Raw genomic sequence first — 24,361 nt, forward strand, 5'->3', positions numbered from 1 at the left:
AAAAAAAAAAAACGAAAAGTGAAAGTGTTTAAAAGTAATTAAGATGTACTGTTGCCCTGCGCTAGTAAAACGGATGTGTTTGCTTCAGAAACACTACTATAAGTTTTTAAAACAAGCTGCTGCCATGGGGCAACCATTCAGTTTGGAAAAATTAGAAAAGGCACAGGTTAAATATTAGATAACTGAAAATTTCCCATTTTATTCTACAGAGCTTATCTGTTAACTGCTATCTAAAACTGAGCCTTTTCTCCTTTGATGGACTGCCATAATGGCTATATTTATATAAACTATAGTAGTTTTTCTGAAACCAATAAATAAATACATTTATAAATTGATTACTTTAAAGAAAAAAAAAAGTGTTACTGAATTCTTGATTGCATGAACTTTACAGTGCAAATGTTGCAGATTTGAATGTTAATAATCATGTGTCACTGGGAAGATGGCCGCTGGGTGAAAGCAGGTATTTGTTTTAAGAAAATGTGATGACACTGGTGAAAAGATAGGATATATGCAGTAGAAATGATGCGATTTAGGTGGTGGGGGGGATAGGTGTCAAACTTATACATGGTAGGAGAATGTAGGGTTTACATGACGTTTAATTTATTTGTTAACCAATGTGCTTTGTAGTCACTGCTGTGAAAATGTGTAAATTCAGTTTAAAGTTTTTTTTCTATCACCAAAATTAAAGTTTAATTTAAGCTTCATCTCACTGAAAACAGAATAAAACACTTTTTTTAAAAATGTGTACAATTTAATAAATCAAGTTCTTAATCAAGTCTTTAGTATCACTCTCTCTACAACCTGTCACTTTTCATGCTGAGGTCTGATTCAGATTTTGTATGACAGGTCGGTCTAATAAGTCTTTTAGGGGGGCTTCCTTTCTTAGCAGAATAACTCAAATAAACAACTACAGCACAAACAAAAGATAACAAAATAACAGACTCTGGATGCAGAGAAACAGGATTTCCATCAGTTCCATCAGACAGTTATTTTTAAAGAGTGAGCACCTGGGTTAAGGGTGCGACCCCCCCAGAGGACGTATTGGACTTAACTGTCAATCAAAAACTGACTCCACCTACTGAATGAAGACAGAATTAAGAGAGACGTGTTGCTCAGAGGGGGAGAGTGAAGAGGAACTTGATTATTTCATAAATGGTACAGAATTTTTAATTGATTATATTTAGAAAGTTTCCTAATTCAGCAAGACTAAACTTGTATTAAATTTTAATTTTCACAATAGATCCCCTTTAAAAAATTGTCTTGCACTAAAAGGGTTAATCAGAAAAGGTAAAGCATGGTTGATATTTCAAAGTGAGTAATTTCTCTTTTTCCTTTAAAGGTACAACATCATCAACAAACTCAATTATAGGGATTGTCAAATTAATGGAGAGTGGAGTAATACTGTGCCCATATGTGAAGGTAAACACGTGTTAATTATGTATACAGGTATGGGACCTGTTATCCAGAATGCTTGGGACCTGGGGTTTTCCAGATAATGTATCTTACTGTAAGTTGGATTTTAAAGAAAATCCTTTAAACACCTTGGTTTTCCATCCAATAAGGATTAATTATACCTTAGGATCAAGTAAAAGGTACTATTTTATTATAAAAAAAAATTCAAATAAATCCCACAGACATGCTATTATGATAAAAAAAAAATATTTTTATTAAATCATTCTAAATGATCAAACAATCCCCACATGGAGCCCAACGCGTTTCATGCTTAACTAGCACTTTCTTACCTAGCACAATCTCATGCCTATGACTAAGTGCTAGGTAAGTAGAGTAGAGATACACTGGCACACAGGGCGATTACAATTCAGGGTTACCCCTTGCTGTTTATTTGTGCGAACGTGCAATATTTCGGGGCGAAACCCTTTATCAAGCATACAAAATGACCAATGTGCAGACAATATAAAACGTGACCAATTGAAATAATTAACATAAAAATTTGAAAACCCCACCCTCCAATTTACCAGTGTGTCGACCAATCAGACATTGTATAATAATACATTTTAAAAGTTTTTTTGAGTCCAATCAAAAAATGCTTCCATAAAAAAGGCTTGCAATAGTGGGTGAATTGTCCAAATGTGCAAAATCGTTTAATCCCTCCAGCGTATTAAAAAGAACTGTTTAAAGGAAAACTATACCCCCAAAATGAATACTTAAGCAACAGTTTATATCAAATTGAATGACATATTAAAGAATCTTCCCAAACTGGAATATATATTTACATAAATATTGCCCTTTTACATCTCTTGCCTTGAACCACCATTTCGTGACTCTATCTGTGCTGCCTCAGAGATCACCTGACCAGAAATACTACAACACTAACTGTAACAGGAAGAAGTGAGGAAGCAAAAGGCAGAACTCTGTCTGTTAATTGGCTCATGTGACCTTACATGTGGTTTGTATGTGTGCACAGTGAATCTTACGATCTCAGGGGGTGGCCCTTATTTTTTAAAATGGCAATTTTCTATTTATGATTACCTCATGGCACATACTACTAAAAAAGTATATTATTATGATAATGGTTCATTTACATGAAGCAGGGTTTTACACATGAGCTGTTTTACTCAGTATCTTTTAATAGAGACCTATATTGTTTGGGGGGTATAGTTTTCCTTTAAGTAGAAGAAAGATAAAAGAGATACAAAGTGACCAGGCAAAAGCCTGTTTTTTAAAAGGTTACAAAAAGATTAAAAAGGTTAAAATGTAACATGTTTCTAGCCACAAACTAACCCTAATAAAGATAAGGTAATTGTACCTGTCCCTGGGGTCTACAAAGGGTTTTCTTATCTGTAAAGAAGCAGGAAAGAAACATAATTATATGTAACCAGATTGTTTCCAAATATATTATCAGAATGTTTACACAAAGCAGGACAAATTGTATTCCTCATTCAAGCCCTTTGGACTCCTGGATTGGATCTTTTGTAACCTTTTAAAGGGGGCATATAGCATACATTTTCACAATGCATCAAACCATGTAAAATAATTTAAAATAGAAGAAATCGTTTATTTTAATACATTTTGGATCAAAAAATGTCTGTATTAGCTTAAACTGTACTCGGCCCATCCCCTTTGCAAATTCCTTTCCCAGACTCTTCAGTATCTGAGCCCACGGCTCTTTCTGTATAAGCTATACAGCAGCAGCCAGTAAGGGAGGAGTGGGCATGTCTATGATGTCTCTCTCAGTCCCTCCACTGCAGACATCTGTTAACCCTTATTGCTTGTTTTCTCTTACCTGATCCTTTCTCTCCCTCTGTCCTATTTATTTAACCCCCCTCTCTGCATTTATTCCCTTGCAACTCCCTGCACCTGATCATAAACTGTTCCACAACAGCTGCATTTCCCCTTTCAACTCACTGCACCTGAACATAACCTGTTCCACAACAGCTGCATTTCCCCTTGCAACTCCCTGCACCTGAGCATAAACGATTCCACAACAGCTGCATTTTCCCTTGCAAATCCCTGCACCTGACCATAAACTGTTCCACAACAGCTGCATTTCCCCTTGCAACTCCCTGCACCTGATCATAAATTATCCCAGAACAGCTGGATTTATTCCCTTGCAACTGAGCATAATCTGTTCCACAACAGCTACATTTCCCCTTGCAACTCCCTGCACCTGATCATAAATTGTTCTACAACAGCTGCATTTTACCTTGCAACTCCCTGCACCTGAGCATAAACTGTTCCACAACAGCTGCATTTCCCCTTGCAACTCCCTGCACCTGATCACAAATTGTTCCACAACAGCTGCATTTCCCCTTGCAACTCCCTGCACCTGATCATAAATTGTTCCACAACAGCTGCATAACCCCTTGCAACTCCCTGCACCTGAGCATAAATTGTTCCACAACAGCTGCATTTCCCCTTGCAACTCACTGCACCTGAGCATAACCTGTTCCACAACAGCTGCATTTCCCCTTGCAACTCCCTGCACCTGAGCATAAACCGTTCCACAACAGCTGCATTTCCCCTTGCAACTCCCTGCACCTGATCATAAATTATCCCAGAACAGGTGCATTTATTCCCGTGCAACTCCCTGCACCTCCCTATAAATTGTTCCTTAACAGCTGCATTTCCCCTTGCAACTCCCTGCACCTGATCGTAAATTATCCCAGAACAACTGCATTTATTCCCCTGCACCTGACCATAAACTGTTCCACAACAGCTGCATTTCTCCTTGCAACTCCCTGCCCTTAATCATAAATTATCCCAGAACAGCTGCATTTATCCTTGTAACTCATTGCACCTGGTCATAAATTGTTCCAGAACAGCTGCATTTCCCCTTGCAACTCCTTGCACCTGATCATAAATTGTTCCAGCTGCTTTTCTCCTTGCAACTCCCTGCACCTGGTCATATATCAATATGAAGGAAAACAAACCTACAGCTGCTGTTCTGGAATATCATACCAGTAAATGCAAATGTACACTGTCTGTATAACTTTTATAATGTAATAGAGGCAGGGAGATGGATAGTGTATAACAATATATTATGGACTATAGATTATGTCCAGTTGGGCAGGTACATGTGTGACTGATGCCTATTTGCTGTGGAACACAGGACAATACTGTTGTACTTTAAATAAAAGAAAATATTACTATTACATTACTATTACAGTTTGTATTAACCTTCACATCTATTGATTTATGTTGAGCATTGTGGAAAGCTGGCGGCTTGAACACGTAACTTTTAGGTGGATTAGTCTATGGTGAGCAGGCAGCATAGAAGAAAGGAGTATAAAGACAGGAACACACAGCTTCTTCAAGGAAAACACATGTTTATTTTCCAACTGTAAACAAACAGTGTATTGTCCACAGACACATGGGTGACCATTTTATCATTCAAACAAATAATAAAATAAAAACCTAGCCCACTGGGCACTACCTTCCAACTCTGGAGCAGTCCCTGACTAGGCTGGGCCCCTTGTGGACTACCAGCAAACAAAACAATTGTTATGGCTCACCCCTGTACTCACAGTCTTTGAGGAAAAGCCAGGAGGCTAAAAGGTTCACTCCATGTCCCACACAGACAACAAATCTGGCTCTTAGTCACAGGCACAGGCTCCCTCTGCTTCATGCAGGAACAGGCGGCACTCCCAGCTCCTCTGGGAGTTCCTAACACAGCCAGGTCTCCTACCTGCCGTGCCCTGTTGAGAGACACACTCTCCCATTCTAATTAACTTTAAATAGTCTTTCCACAGGACAGCTTTCCTGTGGAAGGTGAACTCCAATCTCTGGACTGGATCTGCGGAATGGAGTCCCTGACTACTAAAGTCTTTAAACAGAGCGCTAATTCTCTGTTTCATAACTCCCTTCCTGGAGCCTAACTCAGTACCTGGGGCGAAATTAAAGGCTAGAGTGACCTTTTTCCACCTTTTCCTAGTCACTCTACCACAGCATGTAAGATATATAGTTATAAGTGAATGATCAGGCAACAGCATATCTGCAGGCTGGAAACACACAGGACAGAGGGTGGGAGGGGAGGAGTTTGGCTGCTACAGCTCCAGAGTTCAGCCTGTCAGTCAGTGCTGTGACCATTTCCTGTGAGAGAATGAACAGACACTCCCACTCTTCATTTCAGCCTAGACACCGAGCAGAGAGGTTCTCTCTGCAGCTCTGATATAATGAAAGTTCTAGGAGGTAAAATGCTTTCAAAACATTTTTATTTCTGCATCATTACATCTTTTGAGGAAGGATGAGTAATATATCTGAATTTGAAGGTTATATGTAATGTCTCCTTTAAAAAACAGGCTCTTGCCTGGTCACTTTGTATCTCATTTATCTTTTTGCTAGATACACAGTTCTTTTTAACACGCTGGAGGGATTAAACAATTTTGCACATTTGGACAATTCACCCACTATTGCAAGCCTTTTTAATGGAAGCATTTTTTGATTGGACTCAAAACTTTTAAATTTATTATATGATGTCTGTCTGGTCTACACACTTGGCTGGTAAATTGGAGGGTGGGGTTTTCAATTTTGTATGTTAATTATTTCAATTGGTCACGTTTTATATTGTCTGCACATTGGTCATTTTGTATGCTTGATAAAGGGTTTCGCCCCGAAACGTTGCATGTTCGCACAAATAAACAGCAAGGGGTAACCCTGCATTGCAATCGCCCTGTATGCCAGTGAATCTCTACTCTAATGACTCTGTTGGGGGTTGCCGTACCCTCTACACTGTGCACCAGGCTACTACACTGAAAGTGATTCAAGAGTGTACTCTACCTCACCTTGTTCCAGTTAAGTGCTAGGTAAGCATGAAACGCGTTAGGCTCCATGTGGGGATTGTTTGATATTTTAGAATGATGTAATAAAAATATTTTTTTTTATCATAATAGCATGTCTGTGGGATTTTTTTTTTTTTTTTAGATTTTTTGAGGCTTTACCTCTATTTGGTCACTAGAGGACCCCAGCATGACTATTATATCCCCATAATACCATAAAAAGCTAGTTTTTATTCAAAAATCATGTTAAAAGAATAGGCATACAGACCACCTGGTATTCCGCCTTTCACATTTCATACCCTATTTCCCAGCTCCCATCACCCCAGGAACAGTCTTACCAGACACCTCTGGAACATTCACAAACTGGTCTGGGGCATGCTTGTTCTGTGTAAACTGCCTCCATCCGTCGCCATATTTCTGCTCTTGTTGCCTCCTGCTGAACAGCTGAAGCACACAAATAGCAGCACCAATTGCCATTTTAGCACAGTCTATGTGCAATGGCTCATCAGCCCTTTAAGCATGTGTATGTCTTTTTAAATGCTCCTTTCTTCCTGCATCAGAACACCATATGTGACAAGCTGTGGAAAGTAAACTCCAACATGCAAACTGGATCACTGGAATGGATTGCCTGTTCCTTCCCGAACACTATTGCTTCCAGGGCCAGCCAGCAAAATCCTTTAGGCACAAACTCCACTGCACAATGTCTTCAGATCCGACACGCTGAGATGAAATGCGGGGGACCAGTCGGAGGGGCAGAATATAATGTAAGTTAACGAAACATTGCAGCTACAAACTACATGCATCTGTCGGATGAAGACACTGCACGCTGGCGTCTTCATCTGACAGTTGAATGCATGTAGTTTGTAGCTGTTATGTTTCATTAACTTACATTATATTCTGCCCCTCCGACTGGTAGCCCACCATTCTCTGTTGAGACACATCTCCCTTGCAGCTTTTAACTTCTACAGGGGAGAAATTAAAGACAAGACACAAATTTTTACACTCTGTGGTCATTCTACCACAACATTTTATATATATATATATATATATATATATATATATATATATATATATATATATATATATATATATATATATATATATATATATATATATATATATATATATATATATATATATATAATCTATCCAAAGCGTAGAAAGCACTCACGGCATCAAATTGTTCATAAAAAAGAAAGTCCTGTGTGGACCGAAACGCGTTGGTATGTGGTAGGAGTAAAAGACTTATCTTTTTTTATGAACCATTTCATGCCGTGAGTGCATTCTACCCTTTGGATTTAAGTATTATTGTGAGCACCCGGCAATTAACCTTGGGAGTGGTGAGTGCCGATAAATGCAACATTTTTTTTTTTTTTTATAGCACAGATGTGTCCTCCTCCTACTGCTATTACTGATGGAGACTTTTCACCCCAAAAAGATGATTACCTATACCAGAATACTGTTACCTTTAAATGCAACAAGGGCTTGACACTTGTTGGTACCGCAGCTTTAGTTTGCACAGCTCATGGAAATTGGAGTTCTGAAGAGCCAAACTGCAGAGGTGAAAAACTTTTATTACTAAACTGTTCATCTCCGCTTCATAGGTGATTTTATGAATAGTACAATTTACATTAAATTACTTTTTTGAAAACCTTTTTTTCCTCCACAAAATATATATATTGGAAACTGGGTTTTTCTAGAAGGGTTTATTTGTAAAATGGATCACCATGCCTTAAATGTGCTAAAAAAACATTTAAAGATTAAATAAACTCAATAAGATTGTTTAGCCACCAATATTAATTTATGCAGCTTAGTTAAAATCAAATGCAAGAGATAGTGGTTTATTATTATTACAGAGAAAATGTATAAAATTTTAATTTGCTTGACTCTTTGCATAATTTATAGCTTTGAAAAATAGGAACTGTGCCATATGCAAAAGGTTTTGACACCCCTATTAAATCAGTATATAGCATATTTGTAATATTGTAATATTTTGTAACACTGATTTAAGTGGTTGTTTTCTACTTTTCATTTATAAAATTAACCAAATATATAATTTGGCACAGGTGCCCAAACATTTGCATTCAAATGCATCCCACATGTTCTTTGATAAAACATCATATAAATATAAATGCTGAGCAGTTTTATTGAATGCATAGTATTTCTCAACTGTATGTCATGTAGAGTCCACAAAATATAAATAGTTCATATACATTTTTATAGCTGACATTCCAGCCTCTGCAAAAGCTCTTTGCCGATTATTATGTATCGTACAGGCCCCTAAAACATTTACTTTATAAAGAGTCATGTATGTTACACTTTTGGAGACCTTGTTGGATACATAATACATGCAACCTAAAATGTGTTAAAAATAATAATAAAAACGGGCATGCATGTTAGGCTTTTGGAGACATTGATAGATACATAATACATGCAACCTAAAATGGGTTAAAAATAATTATAAAAACATCAATTGGCAAATATAAACCAAAAACATAGCTTACAGTGGCACTTGGAATGTTGTGATCCTGTTTGAATTTGCAATATTTCTTCATATATATATATATATATATATATATATATATATATATATATATATATATATATATATATATATATATATATATATATATATATATATATATATATATATATATATATATATATATTCATGCAAGATGTTCATTAGGCTGAAAAGTATTAAATTGTCCAAATTTTTAGAAACTATTTTGTAAACTAACATTCAACACTACTGTGACATTTCCAAGAAGTGGTCTACCCAGGCCCAGATTTGTGGAAAGGCCACCTAGGGCGGCAGGATTTTAGGGGGGCGGCATGCTGCCCAACCACACCCACAGTGGTTCAAAAACACTGGGGATGCGCTGGAGATACAATAATTTTTAAAATTTCACATGCACCAATCACCATTGCTCCTATCCCCCTGGAGGGGACAGGGGCGACGAACGGTAGTGGGCCTAGGGGTGGCCACTTTGTAAATCTGGCCCTGTGTCTATCTGCAAAGGTCTCACCAAAAGCAAGGGTGTAATACCCTGGAAAATATCACAGAAGCTAATATTTAAGGACCAAAGGCATCCCTTGGACTAGGTAATTTCAGTATTCATGAGTTCACCATCAGAAGAACACTGAAAAACTATTGTGTTTATGGCACGGTTGCAAGGAGAAAGCCAGTACTATACAAAAATGCTTCAATGTACAGTTTGCTAAAGTGCTAAATATTTTGTGGTGGGTAAGTCCAAAATAAAACTATTTGGCTACAATTAAAATGTTATGTTTGACAAAAGGCATCGGGTGACTCTGCCCCCTTCGCTGCCTGAGGGCCATATCGCTAGTGCAGTGAGCAAAATTGTGTTTTTTGCACTAGAAGAGCTGCATTTCTGCTTTAATAACCGGAAATGTGGCTCTTAAAGTTACCATAAGCGGCTTTTTACCGCCCCTGTTAATTTGTGGGCTGCTGCCGTCTGACCTGAGTTTCTCAACTTGACTCATTGCAGCAGCACCCCTGCAAAAGGAGAACAATGAATTCCAGAATATTTAATCTGTGAAACAAGGTTGTAGCAATATCATAGTTTGGGCATTGGTGCGTCTGGAGCAGGACAACTTGCCTTCATTAATGGAACAAAGCATTCTGAATTATATCAGCAAATTCTGGAAAATCTCAGGGTATCAGTCCATAAAGCTCAAAGAGATACTGACACAAAATTTAACTCTTTTTTTTTTTTTACATTTATCATAAAATTGCCATTGAAAGCTACTTATAACTTTGCCTTAAAAGTATTTGCACAACTTTTACATTACCTGTCTGATGCCCCATGTTCCTGTATGAGGGGGCTGCCATATTTGTGCAGCAGGAGTCTTTTAGCATTAAAAACTCTAACTGACAGGCTGAGATGAGTTGAGGGTCAGGTTGACAAAACAGTCAGGCTTAGAAACTTCAACTAACAATAAGATACAAAAACAAACCGATCAACATGACATATAGGTAACTTTAAAAGTACATTAATATTTTAAAAAGTATTTTTTTTTTTAGTGTCAGCATCACTTCAAGAGAAAGTGGGTCATGCAGAAAACCAACATTAACCACAGCAGTCAATTTACAATAGAATTTAGAAATGTAAGGTTTTTGAAATGGCTGATTCAAAGTCTGAACCTATAGAAATGTTGTTGAAGGACCCAAAACAGTCAGTTTAGGAATGGATTATATTTCCTCCAAACTGATGTGCCAGACTAATCTACAGTTACCCAACATGTTTAGCTGCAGTTATTGCTGCACAAGTGGGGCAAACAGGCTCCGGTCCTGTTGCAAATATAAGTGTCTGCAAGGTTGGGGCAAATCTTATTATTAGGGGATTTTAATTACCCAGATATTAAAGGAGAAGGAAAGACTTTGTGCTGAGTCTTGCCCTGTAGAGTTCGCCCTCCTATGCTGAGCCATTCGCTTCGTGAGCAGTTGTTTTTGTCTCCCCAATGTACAGATCTATGCACTCCTCACTACACTGGACTCCATATACAAAATTGCTTTGTTTTTCTTTTGGTGTTGGATCCTTTGTGTGTACCAGTTTTTGTCTCCATGTGTTGCACACAGGGACGTGGTGTTTGTTGAAAATCCTCCTGAATTTCTGGGCGGTTATTTCTATTGGTGTTCCTGTTGGTGCTTGGTTGCTGCTGTTTTGACAAAGGCTCAGTCTGGGTAGCCACATGCTTTCAAAGCTCCTCTTAGATGTTTTTGCTCTTTGTCTTTGGACTCTGTATCAGTTGCCACACATTCCGCCCTATGGTGCAGAGTTCTAATGACACCCAGTTTGTGTTCCAGTGGATGGTGGGAATCAAACAACAGATATTGATCCATATGAGTGGGTTAACTGTATACTTCAGTTTTCAAATTACCCCCTCTTGGATGTGTATCAAACAGTCCAAAAAGGCAAGTTTGTTCTCGAGGACATCTTCCCTTGTGAAGTTGATGTTATTGTCCACTGAATTAATGTGTTCTGTAAAAGCCTTTCCTTCAAATTTAACTGGAAAAACAATACCGCTAGCACAGTTAATGGAAACAATTTTCTATCTAATAACATTACAAATGTGTCAACAAAGAATCAAAGTTTCAGGAAGACAACATTTAGCACCCTAAAAACATTACTTCAGAACAGAAATGGTTGTCATTTAAAATGATTTTAAATCAATACGCTTCTCATTGTATTACCTAAAAAAGAAATGTAAAAGCTTTTAACCCAGGTGTCATCTACATACCTGAACCAGTGACTTGGTGTAGTTCCTTTGAATGTAAGTAAGGCCATGCTCCAGACTTTAACATTTAGGAGGTAATCTATATTTCATAGAATACATAGCAGGCACATACAGGTCCCACAAACTATAAAGGAAAATAATTATTTTTTGCAAAAACCTGTCGGGTACTGAAATAGCCTTACACATTTCATGCTATAGTGCACTTAATCATAGTCTTAGACTTGGCCTGGTTGCTGCCTGTGGGTGCACCAGGAAATGGCATTGTGGGGGAAGGTAATGTGTCTTCCATCAAGATGCACTTTGGCTGTTGGTTGGGCTGCTAGTAAGGAATCCATTAGTAAAGGGAAGAATAATGTTCACTTTAAACAGCACAGTAAAACATTTTTTCATTATTTTGCATGCTTAACTATAGTATAAAACTTCGAAAGCAGGGGTTGAAGGGGTTAAAGCTAAAGTTATTTCTGTTTCTGTAGATGTTGTATGTGACAATCCCCGTGTTGAAAATGGAAAGAAGACATCAGGGTTTACTGGTCCATACAAACTAAATTATGCTGTTACCTTTCAGTGTAATGATGGTTTTGAGCTCACTGGACCTGACACAGTAACATGCACAGTCAACAACGTTTGGGAGCCTCCTATCCCAGAGTGCCGGCGTAAGTATTACTTTGTTGCTAGAGTTTGACGTTCGTAGATATTTTGGTTTCATAATGGGACACGGGTGCTATCCTAGTGAAGACACATTTTTAAATTAAAACACCCAGTTTTTGGCACTACAGTGACCTAAAATGTTTGTTTGTTTGTGGATTCACTAATATATAACACATGTTACATTTCCATGATTTTACATTGCAATATGTGGCCTGACTTATGCAAGTGTGGTTACTACACGTATTCATAGGGTAAAGCAGCAAAACATTTCTTCCAGTGTTTTTAGTTATTCTGGCCTAGAAGTTCTCAGGGTGTTGTCCCACCATCAATTGCTTACGGTAATTCCTGGGGTGATTAAGCCAAACCCACATACAATAAAGTAATCACTGGTCATACTATGGCAAAGGTTCATGCTCCTCAGGAGCCTCAACCTACAGCTCAGCCCTCACAGGCAACCCACACAATCACTGCGGGGCCAGCATAAAATCCATTACCACCAGCTATTGACCTTTTATGTCATGGATTCAGTCCACAATTAATACTTCTGTCACTCAAACAGTCTCGGCACAATCAGTTGCTGAACCCAGTAAGAGGAAGCACGAACGCTCTTCCTCCCCTACTTCCCATCCTGGCTACGATACTCAGTCTTATCAGTCCTCAGGGGAATGTAGTACTATGGACTCAGAAGAGTACCCTTCATCTGAGAACCAAGGTATCAATGCAGCTGAGCCAATGAGGCAGCCAGTAGCAACAAAGAATATATTAAGAGATATATTTGCCACCCTGGAAATCAAAGAAGAACAGATGGCATTGTCCAAGTCTGATAGTGTTGGGTAACACATCAAAGAAACCTAAAGCATTTACAGTCTGTAAAGCTATTGTGAAACACATTGAGACAGAATGGATTAAGCCAGAGAGGAAAACCAATATTCCCAATAGGTTTTTAAATACATATGCCTTACCAGATTATTACAAGCTCTGGGACAAGATTTTCAAGGTAGACCCACCTATTGTTAGACTAGCACGAAACACTACCTTACCAGTGGAGGACGCTGAATCTCTCAAAGATCCAATGAACAAAAAGATATACTCTGCACTTAAGAGCAACTTCCAAAGCACAGCAGCTACCACAGTAGCCAAAATGGTTAAATTCTGGTTCCAGGAATTAATAAAAAAAAAAACCTTCTACCTCCCCAGATCAATTTACTGAGGAATTAGAAATGAACAGATCGACCCTTTAATTTCCAGGTGAAGCAGCAGTAGACACAGCAAAGCTAGCGGCCAAAGCCTCAACATCACTAAAGTTAACATCACTAAAGTTTATGGGCACACAACTCTTTGGCCCAGAACTGACACAAATAATTTCAGAAGTCATTGGCGGCAAAGGGGCCTTCCTACACCAAGGTAAAGGTCCCAGACGGGATTTCCATAGACGCAACTTCCAACACAGGACTTGGTCTTCTTCCAGCCATCAGCAGAGAAGCTCCAGATCGCTACATCAGACGCAACCTAGCAGGAGGCACAATGTCAGAACCAAACCAAAGCCACCACATCTTCACCTCCAGTTGGAGGAAGGTTGGGGCGACTTTGGACAGGTTTGGGAAATTCCATAACAGACAGATGGGTACTGTAAATCTTTGATCAAGTCTACAGCATTACCTTTGCCACAAAACTGCCAGAGCGCAGATTTGCATCATCAACAATTCCTCCTGACCCAGCACAAAAAAGTTTCAGGAAGACAACATTTAGCACCCTAAAAACATTACTTCAGAACAGAAATGGTTGTCATTTAAAATGATTTTACATCAATACGCTTCTCATTGTATTACCTAAAAAAGAAATGTAAAAGCTTTTAACCCAGGTGTCATCTACATACCTGAACCAGTGACTTGGTGTAGTTCCTTTGAATGTAAGTAAGGCCATGCTCCAGACTTTAACATTTAGGAGGTAATCTATATTTCATAGAATACATAGCAGGCACATACAGGTCCCACAAACTATAAAGGAAAATAATTATTTTTTGCAAAAACCTGTCGGGTACTGAAATAGCCTTACACATTTCATGCTATAGTGCACTTAATCATAGTCTTAGACTTGGCCTGGTTGCTGCCTGTGGGTGCACCAGGAAATGGCATTGTGGGGGAAGGTAATGTGTCTTCCATCAAGATGCACTTTGGCTGTTGGTTGGGCTGCTAGTAAGGAATCCATTAGTAAAGGGAAGCATAATGTTCACTTTAAACAGCACAGTAAAACATTTTTTCATTATTTTGCATGCTTAACTATAGTATAAAACTTCGAAAGCAGGGGTTGAAGGGGTTAAAGCTAAAGTTATTTCTGTTTCTGTAGATGTTGTATGTGACAATCCCCGTGTTGAAAATGGAAAGAAGACATCAGGGTTTACTGGTCCATACAAACTAAATTATGCTGTTACCTTTCAGTGTAATGATGGTTTTGAGCTCACTGGACCTGACACAGTAACATGCACAGTCAAGAACGTTTGGGAGCCTCCTATCCCAGAGTGCCGGCGTAAGTATTACTTTGTTGCTAGAGTTTGACGTTCGTAGATATTTTGGTTTCATAATGGGACACGGGTGCTATCCTAGTGAAGACACATTTTTAAATTAAAACACCCAGTTTTTGGCACTACAGTGACCTAAAATGTTTGTTTGTTTGTGGATTCACTTATATATAACACATGTTACATTTCCATGATTTTACATTGCAATATGTGGCCTGACTTATGCAAGTGTGGTTACTACACGTATTCATAGGGTAAAGCAGCAAAACATTTCTTCCAGTGTTTTTAGTTATTCTGGCCTAGAAGTTCTCAGGGTGTTGTCCCACCATCAATTGCTTACGGTAATTCCTGGGGTGATTAAGCCAAACCCACATACAATAAAGTAATCACTGAAGGAGTTTTGTACTGTGCATGTGCTTACCCAGGGCTTAATAGGGTAAACTTCAAGCAGGTAGCAAAATGGCAGTACAGTACATGAAAGTACTAATGGCTGAAAGAAATAGATATGCACAGGAATGCAGAATGGTCTAAAAAGCATTTCTAATAAATGCACATTACATCTGTTAATAATTCTTTTATATCCAACTTTACTTTTGTGAATATCTGCTTGCATATGTTTTTTTTAAAATGCATTATGATGTAATTCTCATAGAAAGAAGCCATTGAAGTGAAAAGGTTTCTTTATAATATAAGAGGGATATGAGGGTACATCTCCTCTTTGCCAATCCTAAAAAAATCTCCCAATTCCTCCCTAGCTTGCTACAGTGGACCCTTGATTTTAGTTTAAAATCACCGGATGGTGGGGTGGGATTGAGACTATCGGAAAACTTTTATTAATAATATTCTCAGACTCTTTTACTTATCTATCTTCTATTCCAAGGACTGTGGGGTTTGCGGTTTTGTAGGTTAAGCTAGCCTCTTCCAATACACATAGGAAGGTACCAGTGGCGGAACTACCGGGGGAGCAGGGGGTGCGAGCAGGCCAGTGCCCACACCCCCTCAGGGCCCCCCGGCAGTCCGTTCGCCGCTCCAAATGTGGCCGTACGGAGGGGGCGGGGCCCGGCTGCGCGTCACGCACCAGGGCCCGCCCCCTCTAGGATTTCTACTGGAAGGTACAATTGAGACCGCAGCCTTACAGTTCCTGCCGTTCTACATCTTTGTGGTGCTCTATTAGCTATAATCTTGGGAGCAACTCCACCCTCTATACAGTTTTCACCTTATCTCAACTTTTAATTAAAAGGTTGATAACCAAGGGTTCTTAATTGTGATCATATTAATTAACTTTTAGATTTTAGTTAATTTATGCACAAGTCACTTTGAAATGGTATACTTTAGACTAAATGAATTGGTAAATTAATTGATTGCACACGGCACTTTATAAATTAGAACACATCCGATTAATTTAAAAATCTTAAGCACAATCGATTGCACAGGTCACTTTACACTGTGCATTTAATGAATTGTAACAACAAAGCTATTTATTGGTTAAGTTCATTGACAAAAACGTTGAGAGTGAATGTAATTAACTTATGAATGAATTGAAATTTTTATATAATACTGGCACCTTAAATGAATTAAATTGATTGAATCGGGAGTGATTTAACTCCTAATTTTATCTACAGTGGTTATTGACGTTGTGGGTTAAACCTGAATAAAATAACAACGATATTAATTGACAAGTTTCTTTTCATTTAAAAACGTTTATTGTGGGTTCTTTGAAGGTGAATGTTGCACGTGGCACGTTATATTTAGCAGGGAGAAGTTAAATTTACCTAATCCTAACAATAAGCAACATTGTAATTTTATAGCCTGTTATCAGTTTATCTTAAAGACTGGAAACAAAGTATCAAGTCAGGTAATCTAAATAAGATAAGGGTATCCTTTTCTAAACCATACAACAAATTGAAACTAAATTATCTTTGTGATAAATAAGGGAAGTGTTCGATATATAGAGGTCTGGTGAATTGATACAGTCACAAAACAAGGTTCTTTTTCTTTCTCTCTTTTTTTCTTTATAATTGATTAACATTCCTTGTGTGGCTGTAGAGTCTCAGCATTTATTTAATTTATCTTAAGAGTTAATCTTTTCCTTTCAAATAAAAAAAAAAAGGATGACAAAGTAGTCATTTTGGGGTCCAGTGTTACTGCGCTTGTCCCTTTCATTTGCATGTCATTGGTCCGATTGGAACACTGATATGCAAATTAACTTAATATTGCTTCAGGTTTTTTTGGCACTCTGCAGGGGGCAGAAACAGAAAACCAAGCTGGACAGGGTATTGGTTCATTCAGGACCAACAAAGAGGGTCTAATGCTAAAAGAAATGTTTGTCTCTAATCAGACTTATCTTTAAGCAACTTAATTTCTTAATTTCCACAATTTAATGACCATTGAAATCTAAATTTCCTTTCTAGCTAGCTGTTGGTTATTAGGTTCTGCAATTGAGCTGTTACTTTGTCACGTAGCAACATTTTATAAAATAAATTCTAAAACTCATAACACTCATAAACACATAATCTCATACTCATACACATACTCGAATACTATTACTCTCATACTCACACAGTCCCATAACATACTGTCATACTCCAATACTATACTCTCCTATTTCATACACTCATACTCATAATATCTATATTCTAATAATTTCATACTGACCATCAAACTTACATACTAATACTCTTTTACTTACACAGTCCCTATAACATACTGTCATACCCTCATACATTTATTTACATACTTGGCTACTTATACTCGTATTCATATACTAATTAGCACATACTCTCATACTGACACATACATACTCACATACTAATACATATTCACATGGTCCCATACACTTACTTATCATACTCCCCTTCTCATACTTTCATACTCGCTCATATACCAAAGCTCCCTTACTATCATATTGACAATCATACTCAGGGCCGGAACAGCCTAGGGCTCAATGATTGAGGGTCGCTTGCCAGCTACCTCTTCTGCCTACCCCTAGACCAGACACACCAACCACCCAGCTTGCGCTCGCCCATAGGAAGAACGTACGTGCATGAAGTCAGTGCACATGCAACGCCACCATGCATGCGGGCGAGGGACTGGGGAAGGTGAGGGGCGAGTTGGCCGGCTAGGTTGCCTAGGGCGCCCAGCCAGCCTGGCCCGCCACTGAACATACTAATACTTTCTCAGTCTACCCTACCTGTCAGTGCAGGATGACTGTGGTTCAGTTGATCCTCTCTAGAGGCAGGACAAACTGAAAGAACTTTTCTCCAATCTTCTTCTTCCTCCTCGCTCCACCTCCTCCTCCAATTTTTTCAGTTTGTCCTGCCTTGTAGGCAGCAACTTCTCCTTTCCTTTCTCTATTTCATTATTATTACTATTTTATTTATTATTATTATTATCCACTATTTAATTTCGTTGCATATGGATAAAGACACTGGATGGTTGAGCCTTTAATGTCTGCTCCCATACATAGGGATATCTTCCCTAGGTAGAGCCCCAGGCGAGTGCTCCCTTTCTACTAGGAAGGTTGCTACCGAGGGACTGGGGTCTATCTAATTTAGTACAAGACTCGTGTGCCTAGGAGTAGGACTGGTGAATCTTCATACAGGTGGGATGTCCTCCCAGGTTGAGCCCTGGACATGAGCCACACTGCTGGCACTAGTATTCCACACAGTGGCGTAGAGTGAGCTCTCCGGTCAACTTGGGTTGAGCCCCTTGATCTTGCTACATACGGCACACAAAAGCACAGGTGCAGAGACAATGGTGCACATGTTGGAAAGATCTGTGCGCGTTCATTTCATGCCTCAGCGCCGTAAATGGCCCTTCCGCTAAGCATGCACTTCCGCTGTCAGTTTCTGGCACACGTGCTCTGAGCAAGGCGCACAGTGTAACGGAGGACCTGCACCATTATTGAAATAGCAAGCCTGTATCTGGGTGATAATTATTTGACTGGCTTCTACACACTAGGTAAAACCTCCTTAATATGACCTAGTACAACATGGCTAGTCAGGAGGAATTGTTCCATAAAGTTAAAGCTAAAGAAGAATATTACAGAATCTAATTCTAATATAACTACTATGGCAAAGGTTCATGCTCCTCAGGAGCCTCAACCTACAGCTCAGCCCTCACAGGCAACCCACACAATCACTGCGGGGCCAGCATAAAATCCATTACCACCAGCTATTGACCTTTTATGTCATGGATTCAGTCCACAATTAATACTTCTGTCACTCAAACAGTCTCGGCACAATCAGTTGCTGAACCCAGTAAGAGGAAGCACGAACGCTCTTCCTCCCCTACTTCCCATCCAGGCTACGATACTCAGTCTTATCAGTCCTCAGGGGAATGTAGTACTATGGACTCAGAAGAGTACCCTTCATCTGAGAACCAAGGTATCAATGCAACTGAGCCAACGAGGCAGCCAGTAGCAACAAAGAATATATTAAGAGATATATTTGCCACCCTGGAAATCAAAGAAGAACAGATGGCATTGTCCAAGTCTGATAGTGTTGGGTAACACATCAAAGAAACCTAAAGCATTTACAGTCTGTAAAGCTATTGTGAAACACATTGAGACAGAATGGATTAAGCCAGAGAGGAAAACCAATATTCCCAATAGGTTTTTCAATACATATGCCTTACCAGATTATTACAAGCTCTGGGACAAGATTTTCAAGGTAGACCCACCTATTGTTAGACTAGCACGAAACACTACCTTACCAGTGGAGGACGCTGAATCTCTCAAAGATCTCTGCACTTAAGAGCAACTTCCAAAGCACAGCAGCTACCACAGTAGCCAAAATGGTTAAATTCTGGTTCCAGGAATTAATAAAAAAAAAAAACCTTCTACCTCCCCAGATCAATTTACTGAGGAATTAGAAATGAACAGATCGACCCTTTAATTTCCAGGTGAAGCAGCAGTAGACACAGCAAAGCTAGCGGCCAAAGCCTCAACATCACTAAAGTTAACATCACTAAAGTTTATGGGAACACAACTCTTTGGCCCAGAACTGACACAAATAATTTCAGAAGTCATTGGCGGCAAAGGGGCCTTCCTACACCAAGGTAAAGGTCCCAGACGGGATTTCCATAGACGCAACTTCCAACACAGGACTTGGTCTTCTTCCAGCCATCAGCAGAGAAGCTCCAGATCGCTACATCAGACGCAACCTAGCAGGAGGCACAATGTCAGAACCAAACCAAAGCCACCACATCTTCACCTCCAGTTGGAGGAAGGTTGGGCGACTTTGGACAGGTTTGGGAAATTCCATAACAGACAGATGGGTACTGTAAATCTTTGATCAAGTCTACAGCATTACCTTTGCCACAAAACTGCCAGAGCGCAGATTTGCATCATCAACAATTCCTCCTGACCCAGCAAAAAAGCAAGCCCTTCTCTCTATTATTGAAGATCAGCTCAACAACAAAGTTATTGCTCCAGTGCCCCCTCGATCGTGATTTCACGGATTTTATATCAACCACTTTTTGGTACCAAAAAAAGATGGCGGGTTTCGCCCAGTAATCAACCTGTACCCACTCAACAAATTAGTCAGATACAAGTTTTCAAGATGGAGTCTCTTCCATCAATCATAAAATCTGGAAAATCTGGCATATTTATGTCCCATCAACTCGAGACACCAAAGATTCCTGCGTTTTGCCTTGGGACAGCTTCACTTCCAAGCTCTTCCATCTGCATCCAGGGTATTCACCAAAGTCCTGTGGGCCTTGCTAGCAGTCCTCAGAATCGAAGGGATCCACGTGGCGGCATACCTAGATGATTTCATCATTATGGCAGACTTCAAAGAGGTTGCCACAACATTATCCAGCAACCACAATCATCAGCACACAACATTCTCAGACCTGATGGTTTCCAGTATAGAAGGTGTACCCTTTGCAAGGTCTCATTTGTGATCGGTTTAATTTGAGTTCCTCAGAAGGTGGAATAGAAATCACCACAACATCTCTCAAATAATCGATCTCTCACAGACAGCAATACACAGTCTCACATGATGGACACACCTTTGCAGTCTAACACAAGGCAGGATTTGGGACCGTCCAGTCCAGGACGTGATCACAATGGATGCCAGTCTCACAGGATGGGGAGTGAGATGGGCACCCGAGTATGCTAAGGCACATGGTCACAACAAGAATGCACATAAACGTCCTGGAGCTCAGGGCAGTTTACTATGCCCTGTGCAATTGGCAAGACCACGTGGGAGACAGGCATGTCAGAATCCAATCAGACAACACTTGCTTACCTAAATAGTCAAGGGGGAACCAGGAGTGCCGCAGCCCTATGGGAGGTATCCTGAATTATGACTTCTTTATGAGTCCTCATATATGCAATATCCAGTCCGGGAGTACAAAACTGGGAAGCCGACTTTCTAAGTCGCAATACCTTGGACCAAGGAGAATGGTGCCTAAAGCCAGCAATATTTCATCAACTAGTAGACAAATGGGGCCTACCATGCCTAGGCATAATGGCATCTCGATTGAAGATGCAACTCCCACAATTCCTATCGAAGATGCATGATCTCTAGGCAGATGGAGAAGACGCCCTTACCAGCCCATGAAACTGTCGACTATCGTACGCATTTCCACCTATTCCAATCATTCGTCGACTTCTACACAAATAAGAATCGAAGGAGTAGTCACTATAATTATTACCCCCTGGTGGCCCGCAGAGCATGGTTTCCAGAACTAATACAGATGTCGACGACACGACCATGGTCACTCCCACTAATTCAAGCTCTGCTATCACAAGGCCCAGCACAGGCAGAAATGTATACACAGACTAAATTTAATGGCATGGCTATTGAAGCCAGTCTGTGGACGGCAGAAAGATTTTCAGAGGGAGTGATCCGTACCTTTCTAGCAGCAAGGAAACATTCAACTTCCGAAATATACCACAGGATATGGAACTGCTTCATATCCTGGAGTGGGGCACAGGGCATACCTTGGCAATTTCATTCATCTTCTTACATACTAAATTTCATACAAAGTAGAGTAGACCGAGGTCTCAGCACCTCAGCAGTCCTGCTGCACAAGCAGCAGCGCTTCTACCAAAGTTTAAGCTAATTTTTAAGCACACCAGAAATTAAGGCCACTGCTGAGGGACCCTGTTCCTCCCTGAATCCTAAACCTGGTATTCGGGGCTCTACAACGGGCCTCATTCGAACCCTTGGGTTCTGTTGATCTCAAATTTCTATCCTGGAAAGTGGCCTTCCTCCTGACCATCTGCTAGGCTAGGAGGTTGTCAGATCTAGCAGCCCTATCTCACAAACAGCCTTGGACGATATTTTATCAAGTTAAACTCGTCCTTAGGACAATTCCATCACACCTACCAAAGGTCACTTTGGAGTTTCACCTCAATGAGGAGATTGTGTTACCGTAATTCTGCCCTAAACCAGCAAATTCCAGAGAACAGCAACTGCACACACTGGATACTGTAGGGGCATCAAAGTATTACATTCACAGAACTGCTGAATTGAGACATTCAGTCTTTGTCTTATTCGGCAACAATAAGAAGGATATACAGGCATCCAAATGCTCATTAGCTAGATGGATAGTTTCGGTTATACTCAAGGTCATGGGCCAAGAAGTTCTGTTTCAAACTAAAGCTCACTCCTCTAGGAAAGTGCTTCCTGGGCCCTTCATAACCAGGCTTTCACTGAAGCTGTTTGCAAGGCAGCCAATTGGTCATCCTTGCACACAGTTTCCAAGTTTTATAAGTTAGACTTTACTGCCTCTTCTGAAGCGGCCTTCGACAGAAAGGTGCTACAAGCAGCAGTGGCACATAGAAAGTTTCTGCCTTTTTTTTCATAGTTCAGCTTGTTGGCACCACAGTTTATCTTTGCCCCCCCCCCCCTGTTTGAACGGTTTTGGGTCATCCCCAGAGTCATCCTGCACTGACCGGTAGGGCCGACTGAGAAAAGGAGATTTCTTATCTGGAAAATCTTTTTCTCATAAGCCCCTACTGTCAGTGCAGCATCCCTCCCTTATGGGGTGCAGTTTTTTTGCTGCTCACCATTTAGTATAGTTTAACTAGGCAGTTAGGAGCTGTCTCCATCAGCAGGCTCCGGTACAAAACTGAAGGAAGAGGTGGAGCCAGGAGGAAGAAGGAGATTGGATAAAAGTTCTTTCAGTTTGTCCTGCCTCCTCAGAGGATCAGCTTAATCCCAGTGACAGTACTGGCCTATGCACTGCACTGACAGTACAGGCCTATGAGAAAAAGATACTCACAGTCTGTCAGGACTTACTCCGTTTTGAACTCTGTGCAGAACTACTCCTGCACTTACCTGTTGTACCCCTGGAGGTCCTTAGTGTTGTTCTGCGATGAGTTCTTGTTTCACCTATTTCGACACCCCTTTTGTCAGTGTTACGCTCCACGTGTGGCGCTTACCTGATGACACGGGACAAACCTGAGCCACTCCGCAGTGGTATTGGGAGAGACTGGCTACCTGGTACTTACTAGCGCAGTGGCTCCCTCCTAGTGGGATCCGGGAATGCACCTACGGGTGGCCCCACTACGAATACAGTAATAACACACACACAGTATTGGTTTAACTGAATAACTGTTTATATAAAATAACTGGCCAACTAGTACATGCAGCACTCCTAACAGGTGGCAATAGGGCCTCACTAACTAACTTGCTAGTGCAATCTGTCTAGCTAACTAACAAGTCCTTTAATATAAACAGTCTGCTTATCTTCAGCGCTCTTCAGGGTACTGTCCCTTCAAACAGGATACTCACACAAATACTCTTTAGAGCTCTCTTCAGGCGAGTCCAGCACAGTCAGGCATACAGTGAAACTACCAGCCCCTCAGATGCTCAGATAGGAATCTCCTGCGGTTTGTTCCTCCAGTCTGGATTCCTTTCACACTCTGTCTTTCCAGGCACAGTATCTAGCTTCCATGTGCCAGCCCGATCCAAATGAATGCTTTTGGTGCAGCCTCTCAGCTCTCTGGGCCCACCAGCAGCTCTCTGGCCTCCTTCTCTGTTTACCATGCAGCTCTCTATGCCAGGCTCTCTTCTTTTGCCAGTATCTGTGACTTACTTTTCCTGCCAGCCACTCACTCTGCTGTGTCACTTCCTTTTGCACTGAGAACACTGAATAGCTGGTTGCTAGGTAACAGCTTACAGCACACACACAAGATCTGGGTTTCTGCCCTTACAGGGATAAGTGCAATGATTTTGCACCAATTCCCTACATACAACTACCCTCTGCTTCATCTCTCCTCCAATCTCATTAACCCATCTGTATCTCATTATTCAATACTGACCCTTTATAAGCTTCCCCCGACGTTGCCCAGTGCTTGGTCATTAAACTGTTGTCATGATCTTGCCTCTGGTTCCTGTGACACCTGATTGTGTATCCTGGTTCTCGTGACCCCCCTATGGTTCCTTGTTCCCAGTCCTGTTCCAGTTTCCTGCCTTGTTCGTGTACACCTGTTTCCCTTCATGACTGCTTATGGATTCCAGGGTTCTAACTCCTGGCCTGTCCCTCTACTTTGCACGTCTGCTGCCAGCCTTGAACTTTTGGCCTGATTCTGCATTGTATCTTTGCCTGCCGATTCCAAATATTTAATTCTGTATATTCTTTGTGAGCACCGAACTTGAGTTCCTGAAAGATTTCCTTCACTGTTTATCATGGCTGTGGACCTTAGTTCTGCTGTATATGGCCATTCCCCGGTTTACCCAGT

General features: G+C 40.3%; 1 protein-coding gene across 3 annotated transcripts in view; it reads left to right on the forward strand.

Moving 5' to 3' along the window:
• The window catches only part of LOC108708163 (membrane cofactor protein), a 52,251-nt gene that overhangs the window by 22,300 nt on the left and 5,590 nt on the right, over window positions 1–24,361 (forward strand). For 2 of the 3 annotated variants that reach the window (XM_041582054.1, XM_041582052.1), the window contains exons 5-8: window positions 1,340–1,419; window positions 7,618–7,797; window positions 11,972–12,151; window positions 14,493–14,672. In XM_041582054.1, the coding sequence (XP_041437988.1) occupies window positions 1,340–1,419; window positions 7,618–7,797; window positions 11,972–12,151; window positions 14,493–14,672 (620 nt within the window). The remainder of the gene's footprint in view (window positions 1–1,339; window positions 1,420–7,617; window positions 7,798–11,971; window positions 12,152–14,492; window positions 14,673–24,361) is intronic. The other variant, XM_041582055.1, reaches the window with a different exon arrangement.

The sequence above is a fragment of the Xenopus laevis genome, chromosome 2L, assembly GCF_017654675.1.
Source record: "Xenopus laevis strain J_2021 chromosome 2L, Xenopus_laevis_v10.1, whole genome shotgun sequence".
Classification (NCBI taxonomy): Eukaryota; Metazoa; Chordata; class Amphibia; order Anura; family Pipidae; genus Xenopus; species Xenopus laevis.